This window comes from Trichoplusia ni, unplaced genomic scaffold, assembly GCF_003590095.1.
Source record: "Trichoplusia ni isolate ovarian cell line Hi5 unplaced genomic scaffold, tn1 tig00003630, whole genome shotgun sequence".
Taxonomy (NCBI): domain Eukaryota; kingdom Metazoa; phylum Arthropoda; class Insecta; order Lepidoptera; family Noctuidae; genus Trichoplusia; species Trichoplusia ni.
In genome coordinates, this window is record NW_020800431.1 from 9,470 (window position 1) to 28,429 (window position 18,960).

General features: G+C 33.3%; 6 protein-coding genes across 8 annotated transcripts; 3 read left to right on the plus strand and 3 right to left on the minus strand.

Moving 5' to 3' along the window:
* The first annotated feature begins 1,198 nt into the window (after window positions 1-1,198).
* LOC113508001 lies at window positions 1,199-3,755 on the plus strand. Of its 2 annotated transcripts, none has more exons than XM_026890938.1 (4): window positions 1,199-1,615; window positions 2,318-2,443; window positions 2,839-2,975; window positions 3,267-3,357. In XM_026890938.1, exons 1-4 carry the CDS (start codon window positions 1,408-1,410, stop codon window positions 3,294-3,296), a joined length of 501 nt encoding a protein of 166 aa, XP_026746739.1. In that variant the 5' UTR covers window positions 1,199-1,407; the 3' UTR covers window positions 3,297-3,357. The 2 variants fall into 2 exon arrangements, with proteins under 2 accessions (XP_026746739.1, XP_026746738.1); XM_026890937.1 differs by having other exon boundaries at window positions 1,202-1,615; window positions 2,839-2,985; window positions 3,267-3,755.
* Window positions 3,756-3,858: 103 nt separating this feature from the next.
* Window positions 3,859-5,987, minus strand: LOC113508002. The gene is made up of 3 exons (XM_026890939.1): window positions 5,797-5,987; window positions 5,379-5,555; window positions 3,859-5,042 (listed from the first exon to the last, which is right to left on the minus strand). The coding sequence occupies exons 1-3, from the start codon at window positions 5,858-5,860 to the stop codon at window positions 4,837-4,839; spliced, it is 447 nt and encodes a 148-aa protein (XP_026746740.1). The 5' UTR covers window positions 5,861-5,987; the 3' UTR covers window positions 3,859-4,836.
* An 86-nt stretch (window positions 5,988-6,073) lies between these two features.
* Window positions 6,074-8,868, minus strand: LOC113508000. 2 transcript variants are annotated; one of them, XM_026890935.1, is made up of 7 exons: window positions 8,624-8,868; window positions 8,007-8,203; window positions 7,341-7,609; window positions 7,063-7,237; window positions 6,842-6,986; window positions 6,581-6,756; window positions 6,074-6,488 (listed from the first exon to the last, which is right to left on the minus strand). In XM_026890935.1, exons 2-7 carry the CDS (start codon window positions 8,047-8,049, stop codon window positions 6,301-6,303), a joined length of 996 nt encoding a protein of 331 aa, XP_026746736.1. In that variant the 5' UTR covers window positions 8,050-8,203; window positions 8,624-8,868; the 3' UTR covers window positions 6,074-6,300. The 2 variants fall into 2 exon arrangements, with proteins under 2 accessions (XP_026746736.1, XP_026746735.1); XM_026890934.1 differs by lacking the exon at window positions 8,624-8,868 and adding an exon at window positions 8,298-8,352.
* Window positions 8,426-10,887, plus strand: LOC113507999 (protein lin-9 homolog). Its single transcript, XM_026890933.1, has 2 exons — window positions 8,426-8,521; window positions 8,875-10,887. The coding sequence occupies exons 1-2, from the start codon at window positions 8,503-8,505 to the stop codon at window positions 10,569-10,571; spliced, it is 1,716 nt and encodes a 571-aa protein (XP_026746734.1). The 5' UTR covers window positions 8,426-8,502; the 3' UTR covers window positions 10,572-10,887.
* On the minus strand, window positions 10,765-14,066 carry LOC113507998 (nuclear pore complex protein Nup50-like). Its single transcript, XM_026890932.1, has 3 exons — window positions 13,902-14,066; window positions 13,612-13,790; window positions 10,765-13,160 (listed from the first exon to the last, which is right to left on the minus strand). Exons 2-3 carry the CDS (start codon window positions 13,777-13,779, stop codon window positions 11,556-11,558), a joined length of 1,773 nt encoding a protein of 590 aa, XP_026746733.1. The 5' UTR covers window positions 13,780-13,790; window positions 13,902-14,066; the 3' UTR covers window positions 10,765-11,555.
* Window positions 14,067-14,353: 287 nt separating this feature from the next.
* LOC113508003 (GATA zinc finger domain-containing protein 24-like) lies at window positions 14,354-18,146 on the plus strand. Its single transcript, XM_026890940.1, has 9 exons — window positions 14,354-14,789; window positions 14,868-14,900; window positions 14,987-15,052; window positions 15,874-16,274; window positions 16,447-16,590; window positions 17,152-17,278; window positions 17,764-17,850; window positions 18,032-18,088; window positions 18,135-18,146. Exons 1-9 carry the CDS (start codon window positions 14,712-14,714, stop codon window positions 18,144-18,146), a joined length of 1,005 nt encoding a protein of 334 aa, XP_026746741.1. The 5' UTR covers window positions 14,354-14,711.
* Window positions 18,147-18,960: the final 814 nt, after the last annotated feature.

Sequence of the window (18,960 nt, forward strand, 5' to 3'; positions counted from 1 at the left end):
GCTTTGTAAATCTGAGGGTGTTGATAAACTTTTTTGCAGATGTTACTTATAAATGGACCGACTGTAATCTAAATAGTATACATTGTTGGCAAGTTGCTCATCAGAACCGTATATTATCTCGCGCGGCCATATATTAAATCATTCTTTTATGATGAATAGTACAATAGTTCAGTAACTTTCTGTATGTAGAACTGTTTAAGTGCTAGTTATCTTTTGTTTTCACATGACAGTATTTCTTAGATACGTAGGTATTATAATATCATTAAACCTGGATATCTTTAAAATCCTCTTTAAATTCTTTAAGCCGTATAGGAACCTTCTGCATCTTAAATTCCTGGAGAGTTGTATAAAACCTCTATATAGCTATTTTAGTGGATGTGCATATTAAAGAGAATTTAAAAAGATTGTGATTTGAGTAGTTTTGTTCGGGTCTTCGCCTGCGTAAAGCTTGGCAATCACAGCAAAAGATCGAAGAGCTTATGAAATGCCTTTGTTCTGTCCTTTTATTGGAGTTCTAAAACATCATCAAATTTATTGAATTGACATCCCCATTGCTTTTTCCCGTGTAGAGTCATAATGTGTATATATTTTCCACAAACCCTGATTCCGAACTAGCTTTCAAATGCTTGTCCAACGCGGGGATGAAACCCGCGTAACTGGGTTCGGCGAAAAAAGCATATTATCTGTTGCCTTGGAAGTCTGCAGGTTCAAGACTACGGCGACAAAACTGTCACTCACTCGCCCTTGAATTACCAACGTGCTGGTACTTTATGAATGAAATATAGCGTGACCACACGCGAACTCAACATTATACCAGCTTACCATCATATACATCGTAATGGATAAAATGATACCTGTGTGCCACACATTCCGCACATGATAAGTTAAGTCAGCATAATAGTTTTTTAAGGAATTTTCTTAATTGAAAATATCAATCTGACTGAAGTCATGGATTGAAGCCAATTCTGCTATTTTACAATGGCCTATGTGTTAATGGCAATAGGATTAAATTTGAAATTATTTCTATTCTCTTAATCATTTCACCAATACAATAATTGGAAGTTAATTGTATTGACCTTTAGTCTACCGTCTCGTACTGAATTTACAATTATTGTGTAAAAAAAATTAAGAGAATACGAAAATTGTCATTTTAAGTCAGATTTCATTCATTCATCGGCCGTTATAAATAGCAGAATTGGGGCCCTGCTTTGAGAGCTGGATCCACGCCTTATATTGGAAGAGCTATGTAGTACGCTGTCAAGCCATCACCTTATTTTTCATGTAATCAGGTTAATATTAGGACGTTTATATATAAGAAAATTATCGATCCACTACCCAAATACTTCATCAGATACTACAGCAGCTACAAAAAAAGTTTACTAATAGTTCTGGTTGTTTATATTCCAGATGGCAGCCATGACTTTCAAGAGTACGGTCAGCTGTCTGTTCTTCATCATACAACTGGCAGCGCAAGTTTCTGCTGGCACCCAGTTCGCTTCACACGTGAGCGTGAACACACCTGCGCGGAGCTTCACACACGGGGTTGGTGACCCTGTGTCTTCGTTCGCCAGAAGAAACTATAACACCCGGCAGTCTTCGTCCCGAAGTTTACAGCGTAAGTAAATTTATTAGGGGGAATAAATTTCTTTCCTCCCTATACTCCCATCTGAATCAGTAACGAATACCGTACTTTATCCCCACCGCCCTCCAAAATGGCTCCGCAATCAATTTGCGTAAACACGTCTTGGAAGACTTGGAACACAGTTCTGAATCATCTCAGCAACTTACCAGATTAAACGAGCTGCCTTTCATAGTTGCTCATTCATAACGAAAAAGGAAACCCTTATATTGAATCAGAACTTAATCACCTAAACAACTGATGAATATCCAACACACCATGACTAGGCAAAAATTTCGTAAGTTGACTAGTTACTTCCAAACAATTTGTGAACAAGAGAAAGTAACAACTCATCCTAAGTTACTGTTATCCGTTTACATTGATATTTTACACTATCTTATGTAACTCTGAACGATTAATTTCTGGGAAATAGAAAAGGCATAATGATTTGAACTTTAACAGCTCGTAAAACAAGCTATCAGCCTAATGTTTCATATTTTTAATTTTAATAGTGGATGTTCACCCAGTGAAGGTTATCGATCAGGTTGTTATAGTCCTCCTTATCAGAAGCTCGGCCGAACTAACCCCAAAAAAACTTTGAAATTGCTTAATTAAAACTTGGAAAAAAAACAAAAATATGCATTTATTTAAGTATATTAAGTATATTTATTTAAGTTAACTACACTGTATTAATTTCAGACCCAGCTGCCCAATCTCGAGGAACAGGCTACGCACGAATCCGGCCATCGATACCATTTATAAATGAAGATGTCCATCACGACAACACGATAAATGTATCACCCTGGCAATACAACAATTACAGGGGTATGTAAGACATTATCTCTGCACATTATACTCAAACCGCTGATCTTAAAAGTTGATTATTTTCAAACGGCTTTACAAATTCAAGTACAGAGAAGGACGTCTTTTAAAGGCTTCCTTTCACTATTCTGGACCCACCATTCTTTAAAAACGTGAGATTGAATGCGTTCTCGAATTTGACCTATTTATCCAATGAATATCATGTGAGTAGAAGAGGAGTTATTTAATATTTCCTCCTCTTATTACATATCGATTAGGTACCATTCGAATGCACATCTGTGGTTTCTTGCCCTCGATGATGCCGTTAACTAGCCCTGAAAATAGAGGATTCTTTACAAGACAATGAGATAGTCAGAAGAAAGAAGCTAAAACTATTCAAACACTCCCTGCTGTTCCAGATATTGCTATACCTGTGCTGCCACCATCGCCATACAAGGTAGACTCACCGGACCCAGAATCTCTATGGCCCGAAGGTCTGTTTCTACCGCCGATTAACGCGCCACGTTTTGGGGCAATCAGCAACCGCCGCAGTGAGGTATTGTCAGGTAAAATTTATTGTAAATAGAAAATTGATATTTATGCTTCCATAAAAAAATAACAACTTTCTCAGCTTGGATTTAATTCTTGTGTTGCGAGGGTTTTCAAAACATATAAATCACATAAACATCACAAGAAGACGCATTTGTGCATTATGAAATGCGGGTATGCCATGTGTGTTTTGGAATCTGCGCCAAAATATACTAATGGTAATAATCACCAAACGTAAACAAGTCTTAGCAAAATACCAAATTGCTAAATTTATAAGAATAGTCCTTTTATTTCACAGAAGCGGAAGGCTATGACCCGTACCTACTAGAGGCGTCTGAGGCAGTCGCAGCTGTCAAGCGAGCGGACGGCCATGGCGTCTATTACTTCCATAATATACCTCACATCGAATCGCTGCTCGCCAACCAAGAACTAAGAATAAAAAACAATTTAAAACCACATCGAATAGCCAGTATACGGCACACGTGGCCTTATAACCGACCGTAGCGAACAAAACCGACGAATAAAACAACACCTTCAATATTGCAATTATATATTTGTATACAGATGTAAAAATACTCAATAAAAGTCATTAATATTATACAAAGGTATTGCTATCTAGTTTTATTTGAACAATTAATTCGATAAATGAACAAATGAGAAAAGAATTTTAGGTATTTATTTACCTAAATTCAAATAAGTACAATAGCACAGTTCAGTGACTTCATTATCGTCTAATTAGGCAATTACATTCTAGTAGAACCAGCATTGCAATACCAGGTAAAACAACTTATTTTGTTTACTTCATTTGGTTATGGACGGAATCCGTATTTAAAGTAAAAAAAAAAAAAATTTAAAAATGGAATGTACACATAAATTGGACATAGTAATTTCATGATTAGAAGATAATAATTACAATCGGTATTTAATGAAATATTACATTATCCATCATATTTCACTTGAACAGATCATTATTATTACCATCGTGATATACGTATAATAAACTAAAAATATGTCTTATCTAGCTAGCTGCGAATGATTAAGTATTTATTTTAGACGGCTACATAATGACAAATACAGACAAGGCAGTGATAAGTTATGAACACATAAATTGATAACTTAAATTAAGTACAGTATGCAATACATATGTATTACAAATAGAGATTACTTCTTAAAGGTATAAAAGTATAAACTATTTAGATTAAAAGGAGTATTCTTTATTTTGTTTGGAGGAACACACAGGAATGTAAAAAAAAAAACTTTTTTTCTTAACTAAGACTTCATAGCAGGTACTACCAATTTTTTTTAAATCCAAAGCAATCAGAAAGTGCTATAATAATTGCTTACTTCTTTTAGAAGCGGTCTATGTATGAAGAAATTTAAACATCTTTAGAGATATTGTTGCAAGTTATGGTAACACCATTTACATAAACATCGCTTATCAAACCAATTAGAAAAGTAATGATTTGTAATGGCAAAAGCAATAAAAACACTAATTAACATGTTTCTTGAGCATTAATTGAATGAAACCTTTGTGGTTGGAAACACTTTCCTTAAACTATCAAGTCTTGATAATGAGATTTTAATGTATCAAAAATAGAAAGATTTACGTCATTATAATCGACATAGAAATCAAAGTATCAAAAATTATAGTATTCCATTTAACATTGTGATATAAATTGTAAAGATATATAAAATTCCTACCCTGTAAGTATACTATGCTTGCAGCAATGAATAGATATTATACTCTTTTTCTGACACAGTTGAGTAAAAATGTGTCCTAAGATTTGTAGAAAAGAGAAATGAAGTTGTCTTAACTTAAATTACATATCACAATATTTTCAGATTCTCTGAGAATTTATTTACAAATTTCAAAAATAATAGTTGTATAAAGGTATTAAAATGGATACTAAAGTTATGAGTGGAAATGAAGAGATTGAAAAAGCTGAATTACACAGGTCTCCATTGCAGAAACACATGTATACTTTTTTACGGTTCCACATAGTATATGCGCATCTTTCTTCGTAATCGCTAGGCGCTCTCTGAAGACACATTCTCTCTGTTGCAGCACCGTAATCTGAAAATTATAGATGTCGACAATAAATATCTTGTTTTATTCACCAACAATACTAATGCTGTGATCTCCTGTAACTGAGGGAGCACAATTCAAGTATGCACTGTTATGTATGCATGTTTGTTGTTGAAGATCCAGTAATAAATAACATTGAAAAGTAGGATATACTGCTATCATTTGTTAGCAGACTTTGGTATGTAGGTATTTCATATTTTATTCAGTAAAATTTAAAATGTAAATCTTAAATGATTTCTGAGTTGCTATGATGTGTTACATAAATAATACCAAAGGCTAGAAAAATTGGCAATAATAGTGTAGAGCAATAAATAAAAAACTTACCATCGGACCGAAAAGTGCCTACAGTTCCTTCAATCAGCTTGCCACACCAGCCTGACGGACAGGCCACAACATGAAGACCAGATTCAACAATAGTCTCCGTTACATTCAATGGAAATGGATCACCACAAGTCCCCAGTTCTCCACGAGATCTGCATCCTATGCAACGTTTATTCAAACCTAGAAAAATAACATTAGTATGTACTAAATTCATTTAACCTATGTGGCTGAGATTAGAAACAAGTTTCTATTTTATCAGACAAAAATTCTTAATTCCACCGATAATAACATTTCAGGCTTCATTTATTATTCATTCGTACCAGTCAAGTGACTAACACTTATTTCTTCCAAACTATTGTTGAACAACTCTCACTTCACCTTGATAAATATAGTCGTGTCAAAAACATAAGTGAAAACTTACTTTGTACTTCCTGTGTGACAATAAATAACAATATTGAACATATAAATAAAGTACTGTTGCCCATTTTGTTACACTCTTCCAGTCAATACTTATGGATACAAAGGTCTGCGTCAACTCTTCAAACTTTTCATTTTAGTTTACAACTCATTCACAAAATATATGAACGTACGATGCTGGTTGTACGTTCGTTACGTATTGTACACACAAATAGAACTATAGGTAAAACAGCTATATATTCAGCTGTCACCTGACAGGTGTCAAATACAACGTCAGATGATGTCACTAATGACTTAGCTTTTAGTTTTGCCAAACGAGAAAAATTAAACCATTTTGTGCGTTGCAACTTTGAGTAAATTTTAGTTCGGATACTCATATCAGCGGAATGCTATTTAGAAGGACTAGAGTCTGCCCCGAAGTTTTAGTTAGGTATAGGAGAGGGTCAAAAGAAATGATGAGAATCTTATATTTATTTACTTCTATAATCATCCAGATGAAACAGAAATCTTAATTCCATTCCAACAATTTTCGTTGTTCACACTGTGATGCACTTTGTCCATAATTTTCCTTTTTGTGAAGATTTAAGGGATCTGCAAAAGAAGATTTTCGATGCCAAGCAACGCATACTCCTGCACAGTAACACGTCATTGTCAATGAAAGTACGAATCCCAAATATATTGAGTAACGAATAAATTCTGAAACAAGAAATAAATATGACCTATAGTATTTACAGTTGCTTAATTAACTGAAAATAGACCAATGAAAAAACGTGGTACTAGCTGCTGACCTTGATTCAACAATGTAGCTTTTGATAAAACTTTTACTTCAAACTCTTGCACCGTTTTACCGTTTAATAGACATGAATAATTGCCTTCTTCTTTCTTACTGATATGCAATATGTGAAGAGAATGATTGGTATCAACTGAAATATGTGGTTCTTCTTCACTTTTACACGTACTTTTTCTGTAAAAAATAAAGAAACTACAATAGACCAGGTAGAACCGCAAAACGAAATGAAGATATAGACTAATACATTTTCTTGACTAACCTAAACAAAGAGTTTAGTAGTTTTTCTTCTTTAAACCATTTCAGATCCGAATTTGGGATAACTTCTGTACATGAAAGTGTCACGTGACTATTTTCAGGCACTTGCTTCATGCTTTTTAGTTTATATTTATTAGGTTTATGCTTAGCTGTAAACGTAAACGATGGACGGATTAACATACTAACAGACAATGTCATCATGCGACAAAATAATCCTTTCGTTACCCATTTTCTTTGCAACAAAACACATTTCTTCTGCTTGGTAGTCTGGGATGTCTCTCACAATTTTACTTATCTTTGGAACTGTTTTATTCAATCGCAATGAACGGCAAGGAATATCGAAACCATCAGTCAAATACGAAAGGGCGTTCCGGACTGCTTTACTGCGCTTTGGTACCATCTGTAACCAAAATATTTACTTTTAACAAAATCAAAAGGTTTACTACCTACACACAGATATAATACGGTTGACTTGCCGAAGTTATAAAAGTTTAAACACGTACCTCTTGGGTGTTGTCCTTAACACTCGCACGTAAACGACATCGACCGAGTTTTCGACGTATACCTTTTTGGTGGTCAATTTCCGTACATTCACCCCAATTTTCCCATACCGTTATAATTTTAAAATTCAGGTTAAAATTTAATCTCAGTGATTTCAAAGGTTCATCTTCAGCAACTTTAAATCTTTTATTTATCGGATCGATGTAGGTTCGTTTGTAATCTAACCACTGATTTAATGTTCCTGTTCTGAGTTTAGAGGCATTTATAACACCTAAAAAACGCAACATCATCATTATGCTTTTGCTACTGCCATCCTCCGTATTTTTTATCTTTTCTGCTTACCTTCAAGAATGTATATAAAGGGTAATGATATATTTTTCTTTCCAGGTATTAAACAAACATAAATTCCTGAATCGGTGGAATCAAAATTAATAATATTTAAAATGTGCAATGGTGTCATGAATAATTTAACAATTGAATCATTTATGTCAATTCCTTTAAATATTTCTTTAGGAAACTTGGTGCCTCTTGGTTTGAAATACCACAACTTAGGGTAATAGTCCCCTTTTTCTTCACTATAAACGAAACGATAAGAATTATAAGAGCATAAACTTTCTGGGGCCTGTTATGATAAGAAAAACAATTCGGGATAAGTACATATCTCTTACCAAAAGTGACACCACAAGTGTACAATGGAACCATGTAAAACATCTACAACTCTAGGTTTATTCCTAACGATATTCGCAAATGATGACGAGTTATCGTAGCATGCTGTTATTTCAAGGGAATTGTTTTGTGGTACACCTGCAGGTTTTGCGATATCACATAAAAATAATGGTATTTGAACTACTATCGCCACAGTGGCCTGAAATAATAAATTTGAATTAGTATAATCACCATTCTAAGTCTGTTCTAATTTAAAATAACTATCAATTTAAGTACAAAGTAAACAAACATACATTTTATTACGTTCTTTCAAAAAATTACGGTATTTACTAATACTTTTAATATTTGAGTGTTAAAAGTATTAAATATTAAAACGTTAGTAAAATTATTTTAGTAACAAATACTAATAGAGGTGTGCAGTTACTTCCCAGTTGATATCCGATCGTATTTGCTCTTGGCGCTCTCATCTTCAAATTAAATCAAATTTACCACATCAACATGGCGGATAAATCAGAAAGTAAGTTTTGTTTATTTTGTTAATTATTTGTTTATTATAATATTCCAGCTATTATTGTTGTGTAGAATCGAATGCTTTTTTTATTTGTGTACGTACCAGTACCTCTTTATGATAGTTTTAATGTGCTCTCCTCTGTAGTTACGATGTTAATGTGGTTCGCTAGATTCAAAATTTGAAAAAATTCAAATTTTCAGACGAAGTGTCAATCAGTTCATTGTCTAAAAAGATAAATATACTATGTTATTTGCATTGATATCTGCAAATATGTTTAATTACAAAGATTTATTGTTTGAATTCATGAATAACTTTACTTGACTTCCAGTTATATAAAATTGTTCATTATTTTTGTTTAGGAGAGCATGATGGGGAGGACTTTTCACCAAGGTCCCATTACGGCGTAAAAGATGAACCAATGGACATGGATTTTCCTGAAGAGGATGAAGAACCACCGGCGTTTGGACCCGCCGCGCTTGGATTACACAGAGTTGGTACTAAGTTACCGCCAAAACCAGCACCAAGTGAACCTGTCCAAAAACTGAATGCACGAGGCATGCCAGCACGTATAAGGAAGAAAAATAGGTTTATTTTCGTGGATGATTTTGTAAATACATCTCCACCGCGCCAGTCACCAAAAAGAACTCCGAAAATTATATCCAAGACTCCTATTAAACAAACAAGTGCTAAGAAACAGAAGTCTCCAAGTAAAGTTCAAAGAGCAAATGAAATTAAATATGATGACAAATCTGAAACAGTTGGAACACAATCACCAGACCCTAAATCTGGTCATCGAATTGGAATGAGGTTAAGAAACTTATTAAAACTGCCAAAGGCCCATAAATGGGTTTGCTTTGAGTATTTTTATAGTAACATTGACAAAGTTCTTTTTGATGGGGAAAATGATTTTATGATTTGTTTAAGAGAATCTTTTCCACAACTGACTAATCGCAAATTAACCCAAGTGCAATGGTCTAAAATAAGGCGTATGATGGGCAAGCCTAGAAGATGTTCCCAGGCCTTTTTTGATGAAGAGCGAAGAGAGCTTGAGAGAAAACGTAAACTGATTAGATCTATACAGCAAAGAAAAGGAGCTGACATCAATGTTAAAGAGTTGCCTAACGAAATACCCATGCAATTAGTAGTAGGCACTAAAGTCACGGCTCGACTACGTAAACCTCAAGATGGATTATTTACTGGGTGCATAGATGCCGTTGACACATCTAATAACACTTACAGAATATCTTTTGAAAGACCAAAATTGGGAACACATTCAGTACCAGATTATGAAGTGTTATCAAATGAACCTCCAGACACAATAAGTCTCTGCAGTATAGCTAAAAAGTTTCGTCCACGCTTTGTTATGCAGGATATATTTAGCCTGATGGAACCCACAAACAATAACTCTCAAGGTGATCCACTAATTGGATGCTCAGACTTAAGTAAACAAATGGAAACCATTGGTAGTTACCCATTTGCCCTGTTAGAATTGATTGTTAAATTAAGAAGAATATTGAATGCAAAGAGAGACAAAATTAATTTGTTAAAGGAATATAATTGTGATGCAGAAAAAAGAAAATCATTTGGCCAGAAAATGCCAGAAGACTTTGAGAGAAAGTATGCTGCGGTTGTTATTGATTTAGAAAAAATGAATATGGATTTACAAGATTACATAAATGATGTGCAACAATACTGCCAACAAATTGCACCAGAACCTAGCTTAGCTGCCATGTTAGTGCCTTCTCATTTAAGGGAAATATGTCGTGGTAAAGCATCATTATTAGTAGAGAAACATAATAATGGTTCAGTTAAAGATCCAAATTTAATTGATCTTATAACAGACCTTATAGCCTTAATGCTTCAAGTCAAAAGTTTATCTGATTCAGATCAAAATGCTTATGAATTAACAGTACTACAAGGGACAATGGAGCAAATAAAAATGAAATTGGAACCTCACCATCAGAAGCTATTCCAAAATAATGTAGAGATTCATATGCATAGAATCCAAATGGGTTTAGGTCAAATGACTCCTAATAGTTTTGTAGCTGGTACATAGTGTGCAATTTATCTATTCATTTGTAATTTTGCTGTTGCTTAATGAAATTTTATTACAAAAATATTTTTGGCAGGCAGACATACCACAAGCAGTGTATGTTAGTATGTGCTAACTACTGATTTTGAGTCATGTAGTTAGAGTGGAGAAATGTATCATAAAGGAATCGTTTTATAAGAAAAATATAAGCATATTCTAGAATTATAATTTATTATAACTGGTTACATGAGCTTACGATATTGCTCAGTGCCATCATAAATATTACCTAATTGTATTGAAATTTGTATAATAGCATAGAAATAAAATATGACAAGTAAAATACTGTTGTATTAATTTTCTCTTGAAACTATTTTTATGTCCTGTACAGTATGTTATCTATCCTCCCATATATTGGGTAAGACCTATTATAGACTGCTATTTTTGCGGCCTCTTTTTTTTCAATTAGGAAACATTTCAAAGTCTTAACTGTTGGTAAGTTTCAGGTAGCAGTGTCTATGCTCGCAAGATGTCGTAGTCGGTAATAGCACTGCTACCGTTGAGTCTCCACTTAGAGAACAGTAGATAGAGTAATACTTTTGCCTAATTTTAACAAGAAAATATACACAAGTAACGACATAATGCGATGTTGCATTTAGTTTAATATCATTGTGTCGGTATAATGAAAATATTTTATTATTGAGGCTCTTTTATTGAAAACAAAAAGAATATTATAGAAATTGATGTATTTTTCACCCTAAGGAACATACATATTTAAAATCAGTAAAATATAAATAGGATATTTTAATATCAAGTTCTAAAAATGATGAAGAAAGTTAGTTACTTTTCAATAACACTTTTTCATAGTGAAGTTCATAATTTTTTACAGAAGTACAGCTATAATTGTAAAGTATATTATCAATTGGCTTTTCTAGTCCAGCTAACATCATCATTTTTCTAGGCATAATATTATTATATTCAATACAAACTACATCAGTATAAATCAATCATTCATGTTTTATATTTGTTTAAAGTTTCTAACAACTGATCAGCTTCTTCTGTAGTCTTTACGCGAATTAAAATTGGTGTGGGTGGAGGCTTGGAGTCAGGAGTGGGTATGCACACAAACATAACATTATTTTTACCCATGCGTTGTGTGGGAATAGCCGATGCTAATATCATGTTGACTAAAATAGTGCCCAAGTTTGTGTTAGCCCTGATCAGCAGCTGGTGTTTCCCAGTTTCTTCAATCTTTTTAATGTACAATGTTCCAACTCCTTTGTCGACGAAATTTCCATCCTTCTTCACAAAAACTTTGCAACGCTTTTCAAAAACGCTATTTTCTTCAACAACAGGTGTGAACTCCACTTTAGGAGGAGTATCTTCATCTTCATTGTCATTCTTCTCTTCAGTATTTTCAGTATTCTGTTTAATATTAGAATTAAAACTGAATGGCTTTCCGATTCCAAATGAAAATGGAGCTGCAGTTCCATTAGTACTTGCAGTGCTTGTGGTAGTTGCAAATGAGAAGGGAGATGAAGATGTCGTAGCACTCCCAGTGCTTGATGTGATAGCACCAAAAGAAAAGCCAGCAGAGCTAGTTGTTATAGTACTTGAAGTATTGGTAGATGAACCAATTCCAAAAGAAAAAGAGCCTGACTTTTCCCCTGCTGAGGTGGAACTACTTTGATTACCAAATAATGATTTAGAATTTTGTGATGTATTAAAGATGGATGAACCAATAGCAGGTTTAGGTGTATCAGTTGTTGGCAATTTTATTTCTGATTTTGGTTCAGATGTTGTGTCTTTGTCATCAGATTTTGTAATGCTTTCCTCATCTGGACTTTGATATTCATTTTGTATTTCCTTCAAATACTTTTCATAGTCCTTAAATATTGGTGTGAGTATGCATAGAGGAGTTTGCTCGACATGCTTCTTAATCCAATCTGATACAGATTCATTGAGTCCTTTTAGCTTTGAGTAATATTTCATTTTGCTTTCATCTTTTGTGTCTTCAGATTTCTTGTCTGCATCAGTTGTTTTAGATTCTGGTTTTGATGGAGTGCCAAAATTGTTTGTAGCTGTATGGGCATTTAAACTGGGTTGAATTTTAAATGGAGTGGTGTTAGAAGTAGTTGAAAACAAGGATTTAGCTACATTAGCACTTGTAGATGGAATGTCAAATTTAGTGGAAGTAACTGGGGCCATAGAAGACTTAGTTGAATCAGTATTGTTATCAGTTGAGCTTGTAACAGTTTGAATTTTGAATGGAGAGTCCTTGACAGTGGAATCAGCTTTGGATGTAATAAACATAGAAGGAGTTGAAGTAGTATTCGGAGATGAAACTCCAAACAGACCTCCTGTACCAGTCTGTGTAGATGGTGAACCAAATGGAGATTTAGCTGGTGAAGTTGTTGACTGAATACCAAAAATACCACTACTTGGACTGCTTGCAATTGGTTTACTTGTAAATAAGCTTGAAGTGACTGATGAATCCACTTTGCTAGAAGAACTGTTATCATTGCTGCCATTGGTTAACTTTGATAAGAAGTCAAAAGATGATGGTGGTGGTTTGCTGGCAAAACCACTGAATCCACTGAAGACACTTTTCTTAGGCTGAAAAGTATAAAGTATAGAATTAAAACATTTCTGAGAAACAAAACTATACAGGTAAAAAGGCAGTGAAAAATATTCTGTAATACTTGCAAACATGCATTCTACTGCTTATGTACAGAATACAAATTAAAAACATGTAGGGATAGTCTGTTTTGAAATTGTGAATTCATAATCAATTGACAAAATAATATCATAATTTAAAGATAATTTTGTGACCTGATTTTAAGGTGTGGCATGAAAAGTAAAAGAAATTTAGGGTTTACATTCATTATTATGCTATAATACTTATGACAATGTCGATGCTTATGCATAATATAGTATCGAAATTTATTGATTATGGCTACGTGATTGATTCATATGTTGCTTATTGGTATATTACACCATTGGCAAATCTACGAATGCATAATATATAATACATAGATGTAAGTCGCAATAAATAAATGCTACGTACCTCATCTCCACCAAGTTGAGAACGCCTTTTTGCAGTCCTGATAACACGTTTCTCAAGAATGTCTTTGGTTGCAATTTTAAAACTCCCCATTTCCTCATGGTCGGCTGGGTCCTCTTTATCCCAGTTATCGTGATTTAACTCAGTAGTGGCTTGTCGCTTTATTGACATTTTAAGTTCGACTGAAAGATTTATTTAGTTAACAGAAAATACTATGTTTTGTCGTGGCGCCAATCACCATGAAGTATTCAGCATGAACATGTCAATTTTATTCATGTAAAACGATATATTACATCTCACTATTTCTTGATGAATGTATACACTTTGTAGAAGTAAACGGTCGGTTTAAGTAAGGCCTTAAACTTGTAGTTTCTGTACTATTATAAATTACAAGACTGAAGATTCGCATTTAGCGTTTCTAACCACATACCGTCGACATAATGAAACTTCGGTTTTTCTTACTTTTCAATTTTTTTGTGACTTTAGCGCTGTGTCTTTTAGGACCATCAAGGCATCGATTCTTTATTTCAAAATGGAGAAAGCCTAAACGTAAAACAAAAACATTGTACCCATACTATTAGTTCATTAAATTGTTCCTTATTTAGCCTAATCCATTCAGCAAATAGCTTCGTGTGTGAAGAACTTACAATAGGTAATCTTTTTTTCGCAAAACACACAGCAGCATAACACTAATCAACTATTTTGTAATAGTGTGAGTGTGATCATATGTATACGCTTGTCTGTTTCATAGTGTGCATTCATTTCAATTCATTCAACTCACTTCGTTGAATAAAGTTGTGTGCAATTTGTCTATCATGATTTTTTTACCAATTTGGGACAGATTTAAACTCCGAAAGTATTTTATTTATGTATAAAATATTTTAATTTCGTTATATAATACATTTTTCGCTGTGTAAAGTTGCCGAAAGTGAAATGTAATGGAATTAAGCCGAGCGTTTCTTAAATCCTTGTAAAACAAGAGTTGTTTCTTCGTGAACATATCATTATTTGTGTTTAAATTTCTTTGTTAAAAGTTGTAAACAAACGAAACTGTTTATTAGAAGGGGTAACTTGAGTATAAATAAATTAGGTAAATTAAAACAATGGAAGTATCTAATGAAATAAAAGAAGATATTCGGAAAACGCAGTCGGACTTGAAAAATGCGATACGAATCCATCAGGTTGATAACGTGACTGTTATTATATTATTTTTACGTGTTTTAAACTATTGTTTATTCTAATAAATTCTTACTTTTTAGATTTGGGTTGCGCGCCTTCAAGACGATGAAAACGTAAGTAAGATAATAATAATTTTCTTGGCTATAAATATTCCTGTTTGTTTCAGTATAAAAATTGATACTGGATTGCCTTGTTACAGAATAATCACATTAAGACCAAAGTTAAAGAAGCAGAAAAAGAAATAATAGCTATTGGACAAACTCAAGTGAGTACTGTTTTGTATTGTTTGAAACATATTTTGTAAAGTATTAGGTTGTGCAAGTGTGTGAATTCAAATCAATCTAAAGTAGTTTATATGGTGATAAAATTGAATTGATATGTTAAATAAGTTATGGAGACAATATTGTAAGGGTTATATTGAGTTGAACTTAGTTTTAGCAGTTTATATTGTTGGTTGTTATTAAGCAAAACCTCACCACATGCTCATTTAAGATAGCTCCATTTTTTTAATTTTAGCTGTTGAAATGGCACTAGTTTGTAATATTTTGATTTACCTAAGTTGCTTTATAGTTTGATAAAAAATATATTATCAGAAACATTTGTCATGATGTTAGGAAATAGTTGTGTAATTTGTAGTAAAGGTGCTTGGCTGTCAGCCAAAGTTAGCTCAAAGACATTACAACATTAAAATTAAATTATCTTGTATGTACTGCTTTAAGAACAGTGTGTAAAGTTTTCTTTAATTTTTTGTGAATTGGGTCCTTTTTTGGCTTCTTTTATTTTTTGATACTATAACAAATATTTAAATTATGAAAAAATGATCAAAACTCAGCCATCTATAGAAAAGTCTTTGCCCAGTGTGTGATTTTCAGGCTAGTATTATTTAATATCAAGATATATGAAATGCAGTGCTGACACTTATGCTCTTCAGAACATTTTAAGTTAAAGTTTTTAAACACAAAGACCCTACACATATTATAAATTATGTCATAAGTAACTTAAACATTATAAATCATGTTCAGTTTTTATTTTTCTACTATTTTATTAATGTTTTTATGAGATACTTTAGTGGCTCTTTTTTTTCAGAAATTGGTTGTAGAAAGACTAAGAAGAGAGCTAGAATTGTATCAGCAACGTTTGAAGGCACGCAACAAGCAAATTAATATAGAAAACGACAATAGATATGTAGCACAGCAACTAAGGGACCATCAATTACAATATCGTAGCAGAAACAGAACGGTATCACTTTTGAAACCATCTGTATTGAATGAAATACATATTAAAACTGAGAACAATAGTGATGAAGTAAAAGAGAATATATCTGACTCAGAGATTGAGATTAAATTGTCAAATGAGAAGGAAAACTCAAATCACAGTGGAAATGAGGACAAAGACCAATATTCAAGGAATTTTACTCAACTGAACAATGTCCATGATAGCCGGAGCAATTTTGTTAATGCTTTAAATAAAGTTAAGGAAGCTTTTAGGTAAGGACACCTACAGAATTTCCAATTTATAAATAGATATTTTGAATTCACCGAAAGCTATTATATAATTATTAATTTTGCAACTAAAGTGGACTAATATTTGTAGCATAAACATTTTCCTGTTTACTGAAAACCTAATGTAATATTTTATATTTTATTTGTTTGTACATAGTGATTCAAAACATGAAGAAAACAATGAGTGGCAGGAACAGAAGTCTGATTCGGATTCGTCTAGAGGTGCCGTGCTCTCGCCGACGCCGTCGCCGCCGCCTTTACCAGAACCAGGTGAACCGGTGTCGAAAGAAACTTTCTTGAGGTAACTGACTGGACTTCATTTATGTAGGAACTCAAAAAGTAAATAATATTGGTGTCTTTTGTCTTAAAGCGCAACTAAAAACCACTGTAAATATAAAATTGGATTGAACAAATCAAATTTAACATTGAAATATATCAATCGTTTATTTAATCAATATTAGTTTATGTTGAATAGATTGTTCACCTCTTTTGAAGATAAAGATAAAGATATATTTATTTGTATAAACATGTGTAACATAACATAGAAGTACCTAAATATTTGAGGTATTGTTAGAAATCATTGTTCTTTACAAGATTTCTTGCTATGTGCGTGTATCTGAATCTCCTTTCATACCTATTGACATTGTAGTACTCACTATAGGACAAATGCCTGTATATTCTCCCTCTATCTCTCTTATTGTTGTCCTCGACAGAAAGAAATGAAAAGAAACCTTGAAAATATCACTTTCCTCTTTACAATCCATAGAACACTCTATTTATACATACAATTTGAAACAAATATCTGAATAACTTCTTAGGAAATACCCTTTTTTTATTAAACGCATATGCATTATTTTTACAGACTCATTGGTCTAGTGACACCTCTACAAAGGGAGATAATAGAGAAGAAGAGGAATGAACGCCGTAAAAGGTCCACAACAAGTACAAACAGAAATGAATTTCTTTATGGGAGCTTTGAAATGTTACCTGTAAGTACCTATCAAATTCACTTAAATATTTTACCGACGAGTTTGGTATAGACAGATAAATATTATACACAGTCAAATATACCATTCAAAACTGTGAATGCTAACAAAATTTAATGTGATAGAAATTTGGAGCAATGTTCCATTTGTTTAGGTACTTCAAAAAATTTTAGTCTTGATATGTCTTTTAGCTAGAAAGTCACTTTAAAAAGACTAAGAACCAATGCTAAACTACAATAAAGTTAACAAATCAAATTACCACGAAAATAAATCAGTTTTTATTAATTGAATAAAAGGGCACCCAGAATTAAGTTCCCTATTTTATTTTTTTACTTAAAAAAAAAACACGTTATACATGTTTTATTTATAGTAGGAGAAGGCACTATTTATCACAAAAAAATCTGCAGTTCAGTGAGTTCTGATAGCAAATTGGAGAACTTGAATAATACATCACACTCAATAAAACAGAACATTGTTTTAATTTACAGAAAAAGAAAAAGTACAACCAGTTCCCTTATCTTCAAACTCATAATGATCCTCCACAGACAAGATCTGCCAAGTTACGCAAACAACAGGTATTATTACTTAATTTAGGTGTAGCAAAACTAGAAAAAAAAATTGAAACAAGTATGTGAATGTGAATTGTGACCATTCCGGGTCATATTTTTAATTTGTTTGTAGTAGATGTGGTTCTCATCATACTTGAAACTACTGATTTGTCAGACATTCACTTAGTATGTGTATTTATTTTTTCAGAACCAAAACAAAACATCTCGAGAAGGCTCGCCCTCAGGATCTTCTACGGAAATAAAGGTAAGGATAATGGATTTCCTAGCAATATTCATTTTTTTCCGCATAGGAAATTTGTTAGATTGGTAATTTCGGAGTCAAGCTGTACTTTTTCAAGTCTGAAACAAGTAAATTTTATATAATTGGCGCCTTTCGTAAAACGCAGTCTCGTACTCCAAATGCGTTAGTTTGAGTATGAAACCAGTCGGAATAATTGGAGAAAATGCGTTCAATTACTACACTATCATAATAATATTGTTTTTGTGCTTATTGGAACTACATTTTCTTTTTGTAGCATGGACAACGGCAAGCCTGCGTGGGCAGCGACTCTGCCGGCTAGTTTATCTGTAGAACCAGTGTATGCGTCTCATAAAAAAGTGTGTCATGTCTGCGGAAGAAATGGTAAGTGAATTTTATTGTATGGATAAATAGTTTATTTTAATTTTGCTCAATTTGAAGCTGATTAAGAGTTGTGCATTTAAGTACAGTTGTATTATGTAGATTTTATTTATTCCGTATTGTTCAGTTACTGGGCGGCGACTTTCTGGCAGAAGTTTTGGTCCTACGCCTCCCTACCATACTTACCTACTAACTTCCAATTCTGAAAATTTCATCTGAATAAGTTGTAGTAGTAAGAGCGTGTGCTGCGATTGCGACGCTCGGTAGGATTCGCGTGAGAGATCGGCTGCTTGCACCGAGTTGTCCACGAATGCGACGCGCGGCGTTAGTTCAGTGAGCGAGTGGCACGATCGCTGTACATATGCTCACAAGCTTGAGGAACGCTCACGCCTAATGTCCTTAATAATAGGTGTAGTTTTCCTTCAAATTTTATATGGCTACGAGTGATTGTCATTTCTCGTGTGGTGTGCAGACGTGTTGTCGCTGCTGGTGCGCTG